General features: G+C 42.2%; 1 protein-coding gene across 1 annotated transcript in view; it reads right to left on the reverse strand.

The window, feature by feature from the left end:
- The window catches only part of FBXW12 (F-box and WD repeat domain containing 12), a 171,141-nt gene that overhangs the window by 103,299 nt on the left and 48,487 nt on the right, over positions 1-19,355 (reverse strand). Inside the window, exons 4-5 of the mRNA XM_078661627.1 lie at positions 17,717-17,838; positions 773-982 (exon numbers count right to left, since the gene is read on the reverse strand). Of these exons, the coding sequence (XP_078517753.1) occupies positions 773-982; positions 17,717-17,838 (332 nt within the window). The remainder of the gene's footprint in view (positions 1-772; positions 983-17,716; positions 17,839-19,355) is intronic.

A 19,355-nucleotide genomic window follows, 5' to 3' on the forward strand; every position in this document is an offset into this window, starting at 1 on the left:
TCGAGCTAAAGAGAGAGTTCGACTGGAGGAGGAGCCAGGTACAGAATGTGTCACTAGGAAGGAAGCACACCTACACAATATATTTCTTTAAATGCAATCAAATGTGAAACCTAGCAACAAAAGTGTCATACACTTTGTTTACATTGTCGTGGTATTGCTTTCTTACAGTTAAAGTGCAACATTTCTAAAAACATCCACCTATTTGCTACTTCACTATTACAGATTACACACAGGACTTGTAAGATATTTACTTTAAACTATGAACATCAATAAGCATACAATTTAAATGGCATAAATGGAAATCCTGAAACACACACAGACACACACTGAAAAAAACAAGGTTAACAGGTGTGTTATAGATAGGTTCTGAATTTACATCGCACAAAAATATAGAATATAGATATTATTTCAAGTAACTGTACCTTGTGTCCTAAGGTAACTATAACTCGCACCCTCACCATGGAAACTAGGTCCTAACTATAACTACTTACTGGTGACCGGCAGTGGGTTATTTATATTTAAATATAGTAGAGGATTTAGAACTGGGTTTGGGGTAGGTTTTGTAGCATCACTGATGGGACCAGAGAAGCAGCTAGAAGCACGGTCTAGAAGACTAAGAATGAGGAATTACTGCATCCCTTCTCATCTCCATCCTCTATACTGCACCATTCTACTTCATCTCTGTTCAGTGCATTGTTGATTTGTAACTAGGTTTATGCTATGTAAATCCAAATATATATATTCCTACAGAAATGCTAAGTACATTACTTACTGACACGAACATGTTTCCATGTACTGTGTAGATCGCCATTACACATTTTGCAGTGTTTGTTGTAAACGTAGCCAGCTCCTCTCCTTTCTGTCCATTCCAAACTTTGATAGTTCCTTTAACATCAGAGGTCAGCACAATTTTTTCCTGAGGAACAGCAGTCAACTGTGATAAGGCTTCTTGCTGCACAGGGCTGGACCACAGTTGAGTCCCCTAAAGAAAATGAAAAACATAGTGACATAAAAACAGTTTCAGTTCTTTTATAATATTAGTGTATACAACAGTATGATCTATCTTACTTTCTAGTACATTTTTCTATTCTTGAAATAAAAAGTATGCATGTGTCTTTGTTGTACAAGTATTGTTTTGCAATTAATGTTCAGAATACTGCTATTAAAACTATTTCCAAAATAAAAGTCAGTTTTATGTGGAATTCCTAGAATGTAGTACCACTGTGACATTTAAGTACTGCTTAGGCTACTATTATTTACTAGCAGTGCATAAGTTGTGCTGGTGGTTGTAGGAGGAAGGAACAATTTGGCACCAGGATTTCCTTTTCTTTTTATCATCAGACTTCGACCCAGAACAAGAGAGAGAGATACAGAAATTTAGAAGAAAAGAGGAAGAGAAAGATAGTAAACTGGGAAAAGCAAGAATGAAAATGAGTTTGCACAAGGTAGGAAGTGTACAGCAGGTGGAGGAAGGAGCCGTGAGGTTGAATAAACACTAGTCAGTCTTAGTATTTGGAAATGTCAGCACTCAACTGCGTCCAGCGGCAGGCTCCTAAAAAACCTTTAGCCCCCCCCCCCGTTTTTATTTACTTTGTTTCAAATTAGACACTGTTAACCAGTAATCTTCACTGCTCTGATCTTTCCTTCTTTCCTCCTTGTGCCCAGTCTTTGGGGTGGGTCCAACTCATGATACAGTCAACCAATCAGCAATTTTTATGCTAAAATTAAATATCTATCTTGTGAAATGTACCTACAACTCAACTGACTGAGTCAGAAGCATTTCTAGGTGGGATGCAGGGCGTGAATACGAGGAGAGATGATTTGGGGAATAAAGCATTATGATTTCCCGCACTGTTGTCAGAAGGGAAAGCACTGTTTATTAATGACGGGGTATCTAACATTGATAATACAACTAGATAACGCCAGATGCTGTGTCCGCATCGATTTCACTTTACTAGCAAGACCACAATTTTTAAACTCAGATAAAGGCCTTCATCCAATGAGGGTGTCCCCTGAAGTTGTTTATCTGGGCACCACAACATATTTAGACTGACCTGGTTTCCAGTTAACCAAGCAGACCTAAAGCAACTCACACCAAGCATACACTATTGGCTCCTAAAAACAATCCAGTAATGGTACACAAGCAAACTGAGAAGTATTCAGCACAGCAGATCCTTTATGAGAGCAAGAACTGCACACAGTAGGCCTTAACTAAATCTCCTGGACCACCAACAAGGCCGCCAATAGTCCAGAATTGTCTGCTAATAAATAATGTAGTACTTTCCTACCATCCAAACCCAGAGTCTTCCCTACAAGTCTGGCCTCAATCTGAAAAGATGTCCAAAGGTGAATCCACAATCGTCCTAAGAAAGAACAGTGGTTTGCTAGAAAACACACTGTCATCATCTAGACCAGTTTGTCAATGCCTTGCTCTCAGAAATGCTGGAGGATCTGATGGAACAAGGGTGTGGAAGAAGGAGACACCAAGGGGAGCATTTGAATATCTGAATTAATCCTTCCAGGGCTATTAGACAATGGCACAATAGAAGTACATAGGCTCTTCCACCACCAGAAGGTCATTTCCTAGTCATCTGCTGGTGTTCCCTAAGGATTGAATTGGGCCAGAGGACAAGACACCTTCTTGAAGGATTAAAGAGGTACCAATGATTAAAAAGAGAGGAATGGACCAGGGTTCAGTCTTCACCCAGGACCGAATCAGGAATGCAAGTGCAGCCAATGCTCAAGCCCTCTGCACCATGCCTAAGCCTACAGGTTCCGTTTACCTTGAAGGCTCTACAAGCAACACTGACTATGTTCATATCAACTGGACAAATCACTCATAAGCATGTTGTGCCCCACCCATAACTTTTGGGCACAGGAGCAAAAAAAAAACCAAGTGACAATACCACATTACTCTAATCCTCTGATGGCAGCTACCGGCACAACTTGAACTTGAATGTCAAGAGAAGTCTCCTATACAAAATCTACAGGAAGAGTCCCCAAGTTTCAAGCCTTCTCTATAGTTGCAATCCAAGTTCTCCAACCATGCACCAGTAAATACATCTTTGGGCCAAATAGTTCAGGGGCCAGTGAGATGACTGAGGCCATGATGGCCAGACAACAAGACAACACAGACAACTTTTGGTGTCTACATTCTCTCCAACAGGGTCAGCTTCACAACTGCAGTTTGAAGGGCAAAGCTCATACAATTCCTGTCTCTTCTGCGCCATTCCAAGCCCGAATTCTTTGGGCTACCAGCATAGAGAGGATAGACACTTTACTAAGCAGAATAGCTACCACTGGGTGGACCAACAGCTCCCTTTGCAGAGATCCAGTAGGTCACAGAGAAGACAGCACTGATGTAACATTACCCAGTCTGCAATGCGGATCTTCTCAGTTAGGATGCGTACGACTAATATGTCCAGTAAGCAAAGCACTACACAATATTTTGCACCCTTGGCAAATGCAGTGCCTAACAATGCCACAGTTTGACATCCATTTCTCATGCGAAGTGAGAGTGGCACCACTCCAGAAGTGAAGACCTGCCATTGAACCCCTAAGAGAATCATCTGCTCTCATTCACATTCAGACACTGGCGTTTAAGATGAAGTCAAACTTTTCATCCATCACTTTTGGTTTTTAAATTAAGTTACCTTAAGCGACAAAGGAGTGCGCAGATGTGGACTTGAAGCTTACAGTGCAATAAGGATTCAAGATGTACCTCACTGATGAGTTTCAGCAATGGCAAAACACATTTGGGGTTACCTGTGCTCCCATTCAGAAAGTATGTCGCTCAGCAGTTGAGGCTGAATGGCAACTCTAGGAATCGAGGCAGAGACTGAGAAGTTCTCTACTAGGATTATACTAGCAGAGGCACACACTATTGAAGAGCCTGCCTTTGGAACATCAGGTAGGTTGGTGGCTCCCACCTCAAGTTACCTGTAGAGCGAGACGTTTCCTATTTACAACAGTACTCTGAGTACAATATACCAATGGCTGAGTACCGTATCCTTGAGTATAAGGTAACCTTGGCTGATAGGTCATTTTAACATTCCTATGTACACTATAAAAGATTGGGCAAGATGGATTAGGTATAATCGCAGTGAAGGATCATTATGGTTGTCATGAAAGCCCTGTGTTGTTGCCACAGGCTTGAGGGGGTTGAAACATCTTTACATTTTATAGAGATTAGGGAAGTGTCCGAATATCACCTTTGCCATCAGCAGAAACAATACACAAATGCTTCACTAGCACGAATAAGGATAAATATATTGATACATGTAGGTCATTGACAGTGCAACGGCACCTCGCTTCTGGTCCACCACTTCAACACAGGCGGTGATGCAGTATCAGTGAATATTGTTTAGGGCTGCTTATGTGCAGGGCTGTCTGTGCAGCAGCTATAAGAGACAGGGCTATGTAGAAACTATATGGAATGGGCTCCAAAAGTCTACGTTTTTGGAAATTAATCCACCTAAAAACAAGCATTGACAAAGCCAACTGGTCTGGTGTTGGCCACCAGTCTCCTGGCAATTCTTGTTTTTTGTCATATATTTTGCAAAATGTTATTGTTAAAGAATATGCTGGGCCCTCATCAGTCTAAAAACACAAATCATTTTCTACTGGCAAAAAATGTTTTTGGTCTCAAAGAAAATCATACATTACCATAGTATTCCCTGGCACTGAAGAGAACTACCTTGTGTATAGATGTTTCCCATGTGAAAGTGCAGCATGCCATAACTCGTACTGAAGTCAGCCAATGGCTGAAGTGGGCTGATAGTTTTCACCAAATGCATGTTAGAGCTGATGGAAGAAAAATGTGAATGACACCAACCACAAACTAATGGATGAAGCCCGTCTGAAATCCCTATAAATATATATGTTATACACCAGTGTTTCCCAAACTGTGGGACACAAGCAGATTTTGGTGAGTCGCAAAAGTCGAAGCAATAAATAAAGATGCCTATAGATTCTGTATTTATCTTGCCAAATTTGCTGAACTTCAGCAACAGAGGCCCAATGTCAGGCAACGCCGTCTGACAAATTGCTGCTTATTTTGTTGTTTATAACATAGGGATTGGTGTTTGCAAACTCATCTTACTTTGCAGGGAGAGAAAGAAAAGTAAAGTGAATTATGTGACAATCTTCCTGGGCTCATGAGTGTGAAAGGAAAGGCTGAGTGTAGGATGTCATTTTTTATCACACACAACAAAAACTAAATACCTCGGAAAGCAAAAACGAAACACTTTTATTTGTATTTCAGTAGTGTAATGGAAACAAAGAGGATCCCAACAAATCAACACATTTTTACTTAGTGAAGTGCAAATGACTAATATTTATTAAAACCAGATGTCTACACAATATCATTTGTGTGAACTATAGTTTTATCTGTAAATCGCCTGTCCATTAAAGCTAGGTGGGTCACAAACATTTGTCAAGGTAAAAAGTGTGTCGCAGGTCTAAAACGTTTGGGAATCACTGTTGTTCACACAGTTTTAGTAAAGTCAAAAGGTCTTGGCGAACACAGATTTGAAAATGTCAATCAGTCTGGAAAAGAAAGAATCTCAAAGTAATGAACCACTTGCAGAAAAAGACATGGAACTCTCCTTCCTGCTGTGCCACTGATTTACTAAAAACAAGTCAATAAGGAAAAGCAACCCTTAATTTATAAACATTTTCACTTTAGTGCTAGACTGCGACTGCCAGAGAAAGCAGTATGACACGTGACCAGACTATCCTTTGAAACTAAGGGCATAATGCTCTTAGTTGTCTTGATGTCTCTTTTCACTACATAGTTTTTCAAGTTAAATCAGTGTATACTACTGTGATTGACAGTTTATCTCGATGGCCAAGGAATTAAATGCCACAGGCCACATCTGTTCATTAAACTTAAAAAAAATCTAATCTATAAGTGGACTGAAAGGCAGGTAGGGTTGGCTCAAAGCCGGTGAGTGTCATGTCCGCGAGACTCAGACACAGCTTGTCGATCCTTGCTGACCCTTTAGAGGCACCTGCGTGTTGAGATGCTCTATATTTTCCTAAACCCAGTCCTCTAATTATTTAAAGTCCAAAAACTATTTACATGTGGAAGTGCCAAAAGCACCCCTATGATAGTCTTACGAAGGCGTCCTTTGGCAAGTGTAAATAACTATATGAATAAAACAAACAAAAAAGCTCAGGAAAGAAAATTCGAAAATAAAGGCAATTCCTGACAAAAGAAGTGGCAGTTTATAGCTCACAACGGAATGTTTTAAGGTGAGCTGGCTACAAAAAAGAAACATGCACACAAATGCATAATACTAAAAGTGTTCCTCTCGGTGGGAGTGAGGATGGGGTAGGAGACTGTGAAAAGTGTCATAGCAGAGGGTGTGTGGCAACAGATGGGGGGTGGAAAGCAGATGCGGAGTGGACCTAGAGTGCAAAAACGAATTTGGGAGCAAGTGTGTGGGCAGGGGCGGCCTTAGGCATGTGCAAGCTGTGCACCTGCACAGGGCCACCAAACCCCAGGGGCCGCCACACCAATATATATCCTTGATATAATAATTCTCTGAGGATGGATACATATTTTCGTGGTGGCCCCAGGTAGGGATTTGGCGGCCTCCGGCTCTGTTCCACTTCCAAACACCCTGACCCCCCCCCCCCCTCTTCACTGGCCTCCGCGCCTGCGTTCCTCTTCTGGGTCCCCCTACCTACGCTCCCTGCCCAAGGCCGCCATGAGCCTAGAGCCGCTCCTGGTGTGGGTGGGGCGAAGGAGCACACGGGATGAAAGAGAGAATGGAGAGCTGAGAGAGCATAGGGGATGGAAGTATGTAAATAATAATGATAGTGTGGAATGGGACCAGAGAACGGGTGGGGTGAGAGAGTGTGGACTGGGGCAAATCAGTGAACGACAAGCTTGTGGATGTACAGCCACTATCTGGATGTAAGGGGGAAAAGGGGTCAGAGGTAAAGCTAATAGGAAGCACGGCTGGACTGAGTTATCCTTCGTAATTCAATTGAGCAAGCAACCTTTCAAGGAATGCAACAGTGGTTCCAAACCAGTTTATTTTGAGATACATTCAGTTATTTTACTTTTTTGCCGGTTTATTGTTTAATGTTCACTCCTCTGAATTTGGTGAGGCTCAAAAGTCTGGAATTATACCTACAGTTTTTGCTTTGGAAGCCATGAACTACAGTGGCAAAACGTTAGGCTAGAGTACTAAGAGAGTAACAATGTGAAAAATAACTATTATTGCAGAAACAAAGCATAATCTTTTAGATAGATAAAAAAGGCCATTTAATGTGAAAAAATGTATGGCACACCATCAGCGGACAATGGTGTATGTGGAGAGGAATATATCACGAATTTCAAATTCGGTCAAAACCACATGCACCTGGACTGCTGATGGCATTTTGCACTGTCCATGTGCACGGTCTGTACACATGCAGCCTGCTATGTTTGATATAAGTAAGTTTAGATTTAAACAGCACATGAGGAATCAATACATATATAACCTAGGCAGTCACTACTCTTAATATGGGAAAAGTCAATGATAATGTGGAAAACAATGCATTCATTCAGGAGAACCGAAATTGCGTCTTTATTAACAACATCTCCCGTTGTGAACTCCACATCAACCCCGACTCACAAATACGTAGTCAGGCAAGCTCTGAGACCTTTTATTATTATTATTATTATTATTATTATTATTATTAATGAATTTTGTAACGCGCCTGGTTACCCTTGGGCATCCCCGCGCTCATCCAGAAAGATACGCCAAAACAAGAGGCAAGAAGAATTAGGCAGGAAACAAGTAAGTTTTTAAAAGTTTACGGAACCTCAAGGTGCTCGTTTCCAGGCGCAGGTGCAGGGGGAGGGAATTCCACAATGTCGCCACATTTATGGAAAATCTTCTACCACCGGTTCTTGCCTTCCTAACCCTCGCAACCTGCAACAGATGAAGATGATCTGAACGAAGGGCACGCGGGGCCTTATAGGGTTGAACCATGTCCCGCAGGATAGGTGGACCTTTCCCTTGCAAAATTTTTTGGGCCATACAAAGAGCCTTAAATTTCACCCTCTCTCGGACAGGGAGCCAATGCAGCGCTTTCAGCGCAGGGCGAGCTGACTGGCGCCTGGGAAGATCTGTCAGGAGCCTGGCGGCCACGTTTTGCACTTGCTGCAGTTCGTTGAAGGTCGATTCTGGAGCCCCCAGAAACAGCGCATTGCTGAAATCCAATCGTGAAATAATGAGCCCCAGGATGAGTAGTCTCCTAGCGGCCATTGGGAGAAGGGGTAGAATCTTCCGAGCTGACTGGAGCAGACCAAAACACACGCCTGCAGTCTTTTTAGCGTGTGTCTTAAAGGAAAGGTCCTGCTCCAGCCACACCCCCAAGCTCTTGATCTCCTGTTTGGGGGTGGGTACAGTTCCCAAGCAGCTAGGCCAACTACTAGATGACAAGGAGGGGGAGGAATTCCCCAGCATCATCAATTCCGTCTTTGAGCCGTTGAGTTTGAGTGCTGAGCTACACATCCAAGTGAAGATATTAGCCAGACACGTGTGCAGCCTGTCGGGTTGGTTTGCCGACTGGGGAAGCCCTACCACCAACTGAGTATCATCAGCATAACTGATGATCTTGATACCCAGTGGCAGTACTACACTCTCCAGTGGGGCCATATAGATGTTAAATAAAGTAGGGCTCAATGAAGAGCCCTGCGGCACACCACACTGGAGAGGAACCGATGCCGACTTCTCGTGGGCTTCCCATACTCAAACGTCCGGCCTTCCAGAAAGGACGCGAACCACTTAAGGGCCATCCCGGAGACCCCTACCCCCGACAGCCGTTGGAGTAACACCTGGTGGTCTACGGTGTCAAATGCCGCACTGAGGTCCAGGAGGATCACTGCCACTGATCCCCCTGAATCCAAAATGCTCCTGGCATTCTCCACGACTGCCAGCAGGGCAGTGTCCGTTCCCTGCCCGGGGCGAAAGCCAGTTTGAGAGTCACCCAGAAGGGAGTTAGACTCTAAGAAACCCGATAGGCAACTATTCACCAACTTCTCTGCCACCTTGCTAATACCTGGGAGCAGGGAAATTGGCCTAAAGTTGGCAAGGTCGGTAGCATCCAAATTGGGTTTCTTCAAAAGGGCCTTGACAACCGCTCCCTTCCAGCTAGGGGGCACACCACTCCTTGGGAAAAGGATAGATTTATAAGGTCCGTCACTGGGCCGCCGATGGTAGAGGCTACCTGCTTTAGATATTTCATTGGTGCAGGATCTTTCGGCGAGCCACTCTTCATGGTCGCCAGGGCTCCGAGGACTTCTTCCATAGTGACAGGACCAAAAGAATCCAATTGGGAGGGATGCCAGGATGTTATCTATTTTGATTTTAAAGAAGGAGGCGAGTTCTGAACATTTCTCGCGTGAGTTGTCGTAAGTGATCGGAGGTTCGGGAGTTTTCATGAGTTCTTTGATAACCCTAAACGATTCTTTCGAGGAGTTAGAAGAAGAACATATTCTCTCCTCGAAGAACTCAGATTTCGCTACCCGGATAGCGGATTTATAACTGCTAAGAGCCGCCCGATATTCTCTCCGGCTAGTTTCGCTCCAGTCTCTCCTCCACGTCCGCTCCAGCCTCTTGCAGCCCTTCCTCAATGTCCTCAGCTCTGGAGTATACCAGGGCGCGGATCCTACTCTCTTACCCCTAGTAAGAAGTCTCTTCTTGGGGAGAATGGCATCAAGCGAATTAGTCAGCCAGGTGTTAAGGTTCTCATCAGCTACTAACGGATTAGACCCAGGGGTAGGCCGGGACGCCTCCAGATGTGTCGCCCAGGTGTCCACTGGGAGCCTGGACCAGGCTCTTTCCACAGTGTATACCCTAGGAGTTAATATACCTGGGACTTCAAATTGCCACTGGGCAGACACCAAAAAGTGATCTGTCCAAGGCAATGACAGAGTGGATGATACTTTGAGGCAGTCCACATTTGAAAATATGGGATCAAGCAAGTGTCCCTTCCCATGTGTTGCACCAGTATTAACCAGGTTGATCCCGAATGCTTTAAGATCGCACTGGAGATCTACACCCAAAGGGTTGGAGGGATCATCAAAATAAATGTTAAAATCACCCAATGCTACAAAGTTAGCAGTGGAGGAGGCAAGGAGTGCAACAGTTTCTAAAAAGGAACTATTAAAATTACCCAAAGACCCAGGAGGGCGATAGACAAGAAGACCGGCCAAGGACACAGTAGGCGACAGGCGAAGAGAGAACTGACAACTCTCGCAGTCGCTCACTCCTCCATCCTGAGCCTTACAAATTAGCGTGTCTCTATAAAGAATAGCGATTCCTCCTCCCCGCCCCACAGGCCTGTCCAGATGGAATATAAGAAAGCCTGGGGGAAGTGCTCTGACCATATCCGGGTCTGAGCAGGAAGAGATCCAAGTCTCTGTTAGAAATAGCACATCCAACTTATGGTCAAGAATGAGTGAGTTAATTTCTATGGCATGGCTGGGTAGGGACCGGCAATTCAGCAAAGCAAATGAAAGCCCCGATTTGTCAGAGATCAAATCCCGACCCGGAGTGCAGACCCCGCAAGGCAGGAACGGTTGCCCACCCTCGTGGGCAAATCTACAGGAACTAGATTTCCAAAACCGCCAGGACATGAGTTCCTCCCTGCTATACCTACTACAGTTGTGAGAGGGTTGCAGCACATCGGCTATAGAGACCGGCCCTAAGCCCGTCTGGGCCCGGACGGGCACAGACGGGCTGAACTCTGGCGTAACTCCGGCGTCATTCCGGCGTCCCCGCTGCGCGTAACCGCTGCGCGTCTGCATGGTTGCCTAAGTACTGTCCTACCAAGATAGAGAGAGGACTTGCTCCCGCGCTGAGACCCACTCACCCAGGATGGCCGCCACGAGTCAGGGGCGAAGGACCCGCAAAACGCGGTGAGATGCCAAGATTAAAGTGCGGGTGTGATGGCAGAGGTGGGGGTATGCGAGGCCAGGCGGATAAAAACAAGGGATAAGTGTCCAAAAGAAAATTGTAAGCAAAGACAAAAACGGGTAGATTTAAAAGTCAGGAGCTGCCACAAACGAGCGCTGCATGAATAGCGCTCAAGCTGGATTAGACCTAGGCCCGATGTCACTGATTGATAGGTAGTCAAACAAAAAAAGAGAGGTCTGTGGTATAATGATGACCACAAAATGGAGCAAAAAAAGAAAAGGAGATAACTGTCCTGACTTAGGTCAGTTAAGAAAGCCCTCACTCACCGACCTAGGCGGTGACATGCTTCATCATAGGGCCCCACTGAAGAGGCCGAGTGCCTCTCCAGTGTGCTTCAACGCCAGGTCTACTGCGGAGCGGGTTTTTGTGTGTAGACATGCAATGAAGATGAGTTAAAAGTGTCTTAAGTGTATCAAAAATTATTTATTTTGTAGATCACTTGGACACAGTTTAAAATTATGTGTTTAGGAATTTATCCAAGAGTTAGGTGTTTGGTTAATTCCAAACAGTCAAAACGTCAGTCAACATGTTTCTGCCTATGAAACGGTGTAAGTTTACCAGGCATTCATCAGGACTATGAAATGTGCTAAACCCTGGCGGTATGAGCACGCCAAGGCTCACCCTAACCTAGGGACGTGAAAGTGAAAAAAAAATGTTTTTAAGTGAAAAAAGTGCATAAAGGGAGGAGCGATTGCTCACTCCCAAATACTCCTGGTTTAGGAGGCTTACCGATTTCAGGTTTCTGCACTTATAAAAGGGATGCGAGCTGCACCATGGGTCACGGGAGGGGGTGGAGGCGTAGTTGGCACACCGCCCTAGAGGTCAGGCACCCTCTTTGGACCTACGACGCCCTCGTACCGGACCCCGAAGTATACCTTTCCCTTTGTTGTTAGATACTACCTCTCCCTTTGTTGTTAGATACTGATTGATAGGTCACAGGTGGATTGGCACGTAGCAGGCAGACACGCACACAAACTGGAAACTTTAGACCAGTCCCACAAATAGGCACAGCAATATCACAATGGTCAATTAGGACACAGCATACACACTGCATACACACTGATCTTGTGCTCCCCATGCTGGACACATTCTGTCCACGCAAGGTCGAGACCCACCTGTATTTTCCATTAGACAATTCATTTAGGACTTCAAAGGCAGCAAATTACATTTCTCACCATATATGGATCACCAGAAACCTTTTATTTCCTACAATGAACTGTATAAAAAAAGGCCACAGACGGATTGTAAATTGAGACAATCCTCAGACCCTATGCCTGTAGCTGTTCTCCCGGCTGCTATGTTTAATTAAACAAACTGTTCCTGTTTTGCCAAACGCCTCTTGTTTCTTGTTTTTAAAGGTATTTTATATTCAAGTAACACAACAAAGAACTATCTGATGATCTTTTAACAAAAGCTGTGGATTCATGCTTAAGTTTTGCCCAATGTCACCTTGCATCTTTGTGCTGTCCCGCCCAGCGCTAATTCAGCAATTTGCTTACAGTTCCTTACTGTATCTTACCACTTAAAATAAGTCACAGCTCATTTTGTGTATTTTTCTAAAAGCAGGGTTTAAGAAGACAAGAAATTTTACCTTTTCCATCCGCTGCCATAAACTATATTGCAAGTATAGGTGTCTAGGAAACATAATCTAAATTTAGATTCCAACTCCTGGTGAACACCCCAGCAGAGGAACAATCATCATGGTTCCAACATTAGACGATTAGCACTAGCACAGAAACTATGCCTTTCCCTTTTCTCTGATAGGCAAATGATGGAGATGTTGGACACAAACTGAGGGGATAGAAAAGGAACTGTAGAGGACTTCAGGCAACAGTCACGTTGGATTTTGAAACCACTACAGCTAATGCCATGAACGAATATGGCTAATGCCATGAAAGACAGCCATGGCACACTCCAGTACAAGCTGGATGAACACCAGCGTAGGATTTGTTTGGGAATGGTGAACTACAATTCTTGAAAACTAACAATCAGGTTGAATAATGTGTTTACAAATTGCCAAGCTGATTGTCTCAAATCTTTTAACATCTTGGAGATAACGTGCCTTCAAGACCTGTTGTCTCTTACCAAGACCCTTTGTTAGACTGGTGACGGCTCACAAGAGCCCAGGAAGGTAGATGTCACTCATCCACAGGGTTGCAGCGACACTTTGGTTTTCTTTGATAACATGATGTTGTCTTGCTACTTGGGGCAAATGCGAGAGACAGAGCACATCCAAAGATGAATAATAAAAACTTATCTTCATATAGTGTTTGCTACCTTTTTGCTACTTGGTAGCACTAGTACTGTAGATATTAGGCTTTGAGTTTGCTCAGTTCAATGATACTAAATGTATGGCCTAGGAAAGAAGACAGACTGAGTTGGCCTAGCCAGAATTGGAACCGTTGACCTACAGTTCACACAGATATCATGAGGGAATGAGTTTACTCAATGAGTATATTACAAGCAAGTATATATTACAACCATCAACCATCACCACCACCACCACCATCAGTGGATGAGCTGGATGTTAGATTGGGCAATTTTTGTGTAAATAAACATTGTATGTTCACATTTGTTGGGAATAAAGTTTTCATGCGCTCTTAATATATGCCGAAATCCTACTTGTACAAGAATGTAAAGAAAGCAGAATTTACAAAAAAAAGTATTATTCTTTGCAATTTCTCTATAAAATAAATTGCCATCATCATAAAATGAACAGGTTAAAAATAGTAGTTTGTGCTCTACAAAGAATGGTTGTGGTTGCTACTGTTCCTTTTGTCGTACCACAGGACACTGCAAAATCCAAGTAACCTCTGGGAAACTCCCTACGCTACTGTGCTGTTTTATGCTTCTGCCCACACAAAAAACACCCCCGTAATTTTTTTTTAGCAGAGAACAGTATCAGATTTAAGCCCATGCACAGCTCAAATAATTTACAAAGCCTCTCTTGCACCATCCTTTAATCCTACTGTGGCTTTTCGTGGTAGAGATTTACACCCAGGAAGAACTATGCCAAACCTTAACAGTCAAGACCATGAGCACTGCCAGAAGGCCAAATGTGGCTAAATTATATAACAGGCTCTTAACACAGAGACCTAATGAAGGGAAGAATGAACATGTGCTGGCCAACGTAAGGCTAGACAGAAAATCTTTTAAGATTCTTCACTTGTCTATGTTGCTAGTTCAGCCAGAGCGTGTGTATAGGTATTTTCTTGCTCTGAATGATAGTCGTGAACATTTTAAGGATTTTCTAGTCTGAGAAAATTGCTCCATAATGCCATGTTTATTTATTAAGAAAATAAATAGCACATTTTACTTCCTACGGGCACTGATATGATTCTGTTGCAAGTTAGATTTTGATTCCTTAAAATTCTAATATAAGCAACGGAGGAACAGGTTTTATGCATACTATAGGTGGAACTGTTTTCATTTAGTTCTCATTGAATACACCTAAATGAACGTCTGCCTGTCTTTAAAAAAAATATCTTTTAGAGTCTCATGTCGATAAGTTTTCCTAGGTGTTGTCTTGGACCCCCTAGCATTAGGTGCAAGGTCTTTAGAGTTGAGTGAGCCATTGTTTGAGAACCTTTGGAGAGATACACTACTGGTCAAATTGTCAAATCCAGGAGACAAAGGCTTCCGTTCATAGAACTAAAATTGTTTCACATATTTCATATGTAAACTTTCCTAAACTGGACATTAAAGATGAGGATTTGCTCTGAGTCTGCTGTTTGTCTATTAGCACCCTGACACATGTGATAAACGAGTTTGAGCCGGAGGTTGGACCAATTTTGGAGAAGAGTTCTGGGCAGAATTTTGTTGGTAGTCAGATGACCAAATGGCTTCCGACCACGCCACTTGACAGAGTCGGCTCTGATAATGGCTATAGAGGAGATTCGCAGACAGGTGGATCGGTTGGGGGGCAGAGCCGTCCTTATCCTATTAGACCTACCAGCAGCATTTGACACCACGAACCACAAGGTGTTAGTGCGGTGGCTGGAGCTATGGGGATCAGGGAATCGGCTCTAGCCCTCCTCTCCTCATTTCTTGCGTCAAGGGAGCAGAGAATACATTGGGACAATCTACAATCTGATGTTTTCCATCTCCTGTGCGGGGTACCACAGGGATCGGCGCTATCACTAGCCTTATTTATTATCTATGTAACTCCATTGGCTAGACTTATCAGAGAGCATGGTTTTATGCTGGTCTCATACGCGGACGACCCTCAGATTGTCATATCCGTATCTAAACATCGGGAGGCTACTGCCATCTGCTCCCATAATTGTCTCACTGGTAACATGAGCAGGATGAGTCAAAATGTTCTTAAAATTAATATGGATAAAATGGAGATCATGGAATTTGGCAATGGCCCATTGCTGTGGAACCAAACATGGTGGACAACTGAGGCGGGTGAGTGCCCTTGCCCGACCGCTAAGGCCAGGAATCAAGGAGTGATCCTAGACAACCAGCTAAATTTCTCCGGCCAAGTCAACCAGTTAATGCCCTCCTGTTTCTTCTTATTGAAGATTTTACAAAAGATTTTACCTTTCATACCACAGGACCTTAGGAAAATTGTAGTGGTAGCCCTTATTCTTTCAAAAATAAATTATTGAAATGCACTCTTTGTGGGCATTGATAAGGCGTAGATGACTAAATTACAGTCCCTACAAAATGCTGCGGCACGATTACTATTAAACATTCCTAAAGGACACCCCACCTCTGCTAGTATTAAGCCACTACATTGGCTTCCGATTCAGCAGAGAGTGCAATTTAAGGCCATTTGTTTGGTGCATAATGCACTTTATGGAGGTAGGTCTGTGGATATGCAGAAACTGTTTGTATGGTACGCACCTACGAGAAATCTTAGATCCTCAAATGTGGGTTTTGTACAAGTACCCAAAGTCACATTGTGCAGCCAAACTATGGAATAAGATGCCAGTGGCTTTGAGGTTGCAGTCAAACAAGCAGTCTTTTAGGAAATTGCTCAAATCCTGGCTGTTTCCATCTAATTAGGATAAAACGGAGCAGCTCCTTATTCACACTTTTACTAGCGCCAAGATGCCGTGGCAATAGAGCACTTTAGAAAATACATTTTATCTTATCTTTTATGACGATCTTAAAAAATAATCATGCCGGATTAGGGGTACAATTTAGCTATTTTCTAAAGTAGAACAATTTTAATCAAAATAATTTTAAACTGTGAAGAATACACAAGGCCCCGCTATGGATTACAGGACCCTTAATCCGTGTGCCCTAATTGCATTAAAGAAATATTTAAATACCAATGTGGGGATACATTAAAATTTAAAAATATTTGTTAATAATGTTTAATTTATTATAGTCTACAAGTACAAATCCACTTTGATAAGTTGTAACAGAGTTCTGTTGACTGGAATTTCCTTACTACTTTTATTTAATGTCTCACCTTCTGATTTCCCGGTTTCCATTCCATCAATTCTGATTCATATGTTATAACTTTGTGGGAAGCTACTTTTGAATTATTTTATCGGTTAAATCTTGATTCTTTTATACCAATTTTATATCCAGTGATTTTTACTGGTATTACATAAAATGTGGTAATAGAATAAATATATTATCTAGAATGGAGTCATAGTTGCAGAAAAATTACCATATTGTATATTACATTGTAAAATAAATCTATTGGCTTTTCAGTGGTGTGTTGCCTCACACATGCCTAGTAAGAGGGTCTAAATGAAAGAGAGATGGATGGTGGATGGAAAAGCTTGAACTAATCTTTACCTCTAGGGAGCCCTTCAGGTAGGATATCATTCCATCCCTTTCTTAGCTCACCTTCGTCATTAATGAATGGGACAAACTCTATGCAATCAATTTAGGACACAGCCCCAAAAGGAGCAATCTAGCCTGAACTGCTACTGCACATTCTGTGTTAGTATAGAACAACATTTATTTTTCTGTATTATAATTCTGGTACAGTCCTGGTGCGTTATATATTTGTTCCAAAATAAGATCAAATGTCAGTATCTCATTATCGAATTCATTTAAGTATTACATTATTTCATAAATATGAGCTAACATCAGTATTTAGTAAGTGTATTCATTTCATTCCACAATTACACTATTTTAAACACCCAATTCAATGAAGTGATTTGCAATAACCTATCTTTAGGTATACTCTTTTTGACTTGGTCGTGAGATTGCCACTTCACCTTTTTTATGTTGTGCTGACAAGTTCATATTCTCCACCCTTAGAAAACCATAGTGTTATTCACATGATAAAGGTTGCCACTTTATAGCAGCAGACAAGTATTGGTGGCATATCACTTGCATGCCATGTGCATGCTGTGGTGTACTTGTCATTTTGAAATGCAATGCATGTCTAGTGGGCATCTTGTTATTGGGAGTGTAAACACGTCCTGCTAACACAAGAAGCATATTGTGGAAGTGTGCACATGAGTGCTCTTTAAATATGTTTTTCTCAAGAACAACAGAACCAACTACTTTAAAAATGTGGCACCTCCTGAAAATAATCCAAGACTGCATTTGAAATCTGATGAAAAGTGATGCAGTAATCCTTGTCTGACCTTATCTCTTGGCATGCCTGGTGCAGACTGGTTAAGTGTTTTCAGAGTTACACGAAAAAAAAAACCATATCCACTGAATGCAATGGTCGACATAAATAGGGGGTCACTAGCCAGTGATTAATTAATAAAAACACGCCAGAATATAATGTGCAGTGCTTAAAGCCTGTATATTACCTCCTGGAGATTCCAAGCTCGGATGGTGCAGTCAGTTGATGCAGTACATACTACAGACATAAAATGTCCACTTTCAAATTTGTGTTCATTCTCAGAAAGATAAGCCATCCCAACAATTTTTCCTGTGACATAAAACACATAATTATTAGTAGCTCAAATTTGCTAATTAAATGCATACTCCCTCCTTTTTTATTCTTCATTCAAGGTAGGTTTTCTGTTTGATTTTACCTCCATTCATTTGTGTTTATACAGTGAAATATAACCTTATTATTTGAATTTCACCAACACTAAAGTAGACTTTAATCATTGATTAATCAATGCCTTTATTGGATGTGAAATTAAATAAAAAGACAGACATAACTAACACAAACAACACAATCTGCCCTAAATAACCAGATTTATTAAAACACCTTATTATGGACATAAAATATGCTGGAGAAAAGTTCTATGTTAGGAATACTCGGCATTCCCTCAAGACCTGGTTCAAACACCACTATAGAAACTACTGGCTAGTTCTGTCCGTGAGAATATATTTGCCAGATTGTTAAATTTTCCTTCAAAGGCGCATATCAGACACAAACACACAAAAACTGCTCCATAACAAAAAGGGTCACATGACCCAGTTTAACTTGGAAAGACATTTTTTGAAACTTTAATTCCCGGCTGAACTAACTTGGTGTGGTGACAAAGATAGATGATTTTGCAGAATATTCTTGCTTCCCAGACTCCATCTTGGTAGTGGTTCAACCTCTGCACTAGACAAAATGATTGTTGGATGATAGAATCAACATTAAATGGAAGCTTGACTAAGAATGATATGTGAAAACTAGATTTCCTTTGGTTGCGGTTATTTGTGATGGATTGGTTTTGAAAACTGAAACTACAGTAGTGAAAAAATGATTAAAAATACAATGTGTAAAATGTTAACTAAAGTAATGTCAAATTTCAACATAACTTTACAGTGCTGATTCTGGTCAAGCTTACAGGATTATTTCTGATCACATTATGGTTAATAAGCGAGTAAATAATTGAATACGTGAAAAGGAGTTGAGTGTGTAAGAGAAAGAGTTAGGGAGAGTAAGCTGCCTAATAACTGAGTGAGTGAATGTGAGTGATCATGGAGGAGATAGAGTGTGATGGAGAGTTAGACCCGTCAGTCTTAAGGTGGTCTTCCCACAAACTTTTTCCCTGCTCCCCTCCTGTTTTGCTGAATTCGTTTTTGTTGCATTTAGGACTCTCTGGACTTTACCACTGCTAACCAATGCTAAAGTGCTTGCTTGTTCTCACTCACTAAAACATGGTTACATTTGGCTTACACCTGAGTGCATAGTTAATGTACTTATAAGTAAATAGTAAAGTGGTATACCATAGACCCACGGGCAGTAAATTAAATGCTACTAGTGAGCCTGCCGCACTTAAGTAGCCTCTTAAACATGTCTCAGACCTAACATTTGCAGCCTGTAGTAAAGTTTATACTGTCAATTCTATTTGGCAAAATAACCCCTTTGCCAAGCCTAAAGGTCCCTTTTTAATACATACAGTCACCCCTAGAGTAGGCCCTAAACATCCCGTAGGGTAGGTTGCATTGTTTTAAAAAAGTTAGACGTGCCGTTTAAAGTTTCACGTGTCCTGGAAGGGA

Source organism: Lissotriton helveticus, chromosome 9 (assembly GCF_964261635.1).
Source record: "Lissotriton helveticus chromosome 9, aLisHel1.1, whole genome shotgun sequence".
NCBI lineage: Eukaryota > Metazoa > Chordata > Amphibia > Caudata > Salamandridae > Lissotriton > Lissotriton helveticus.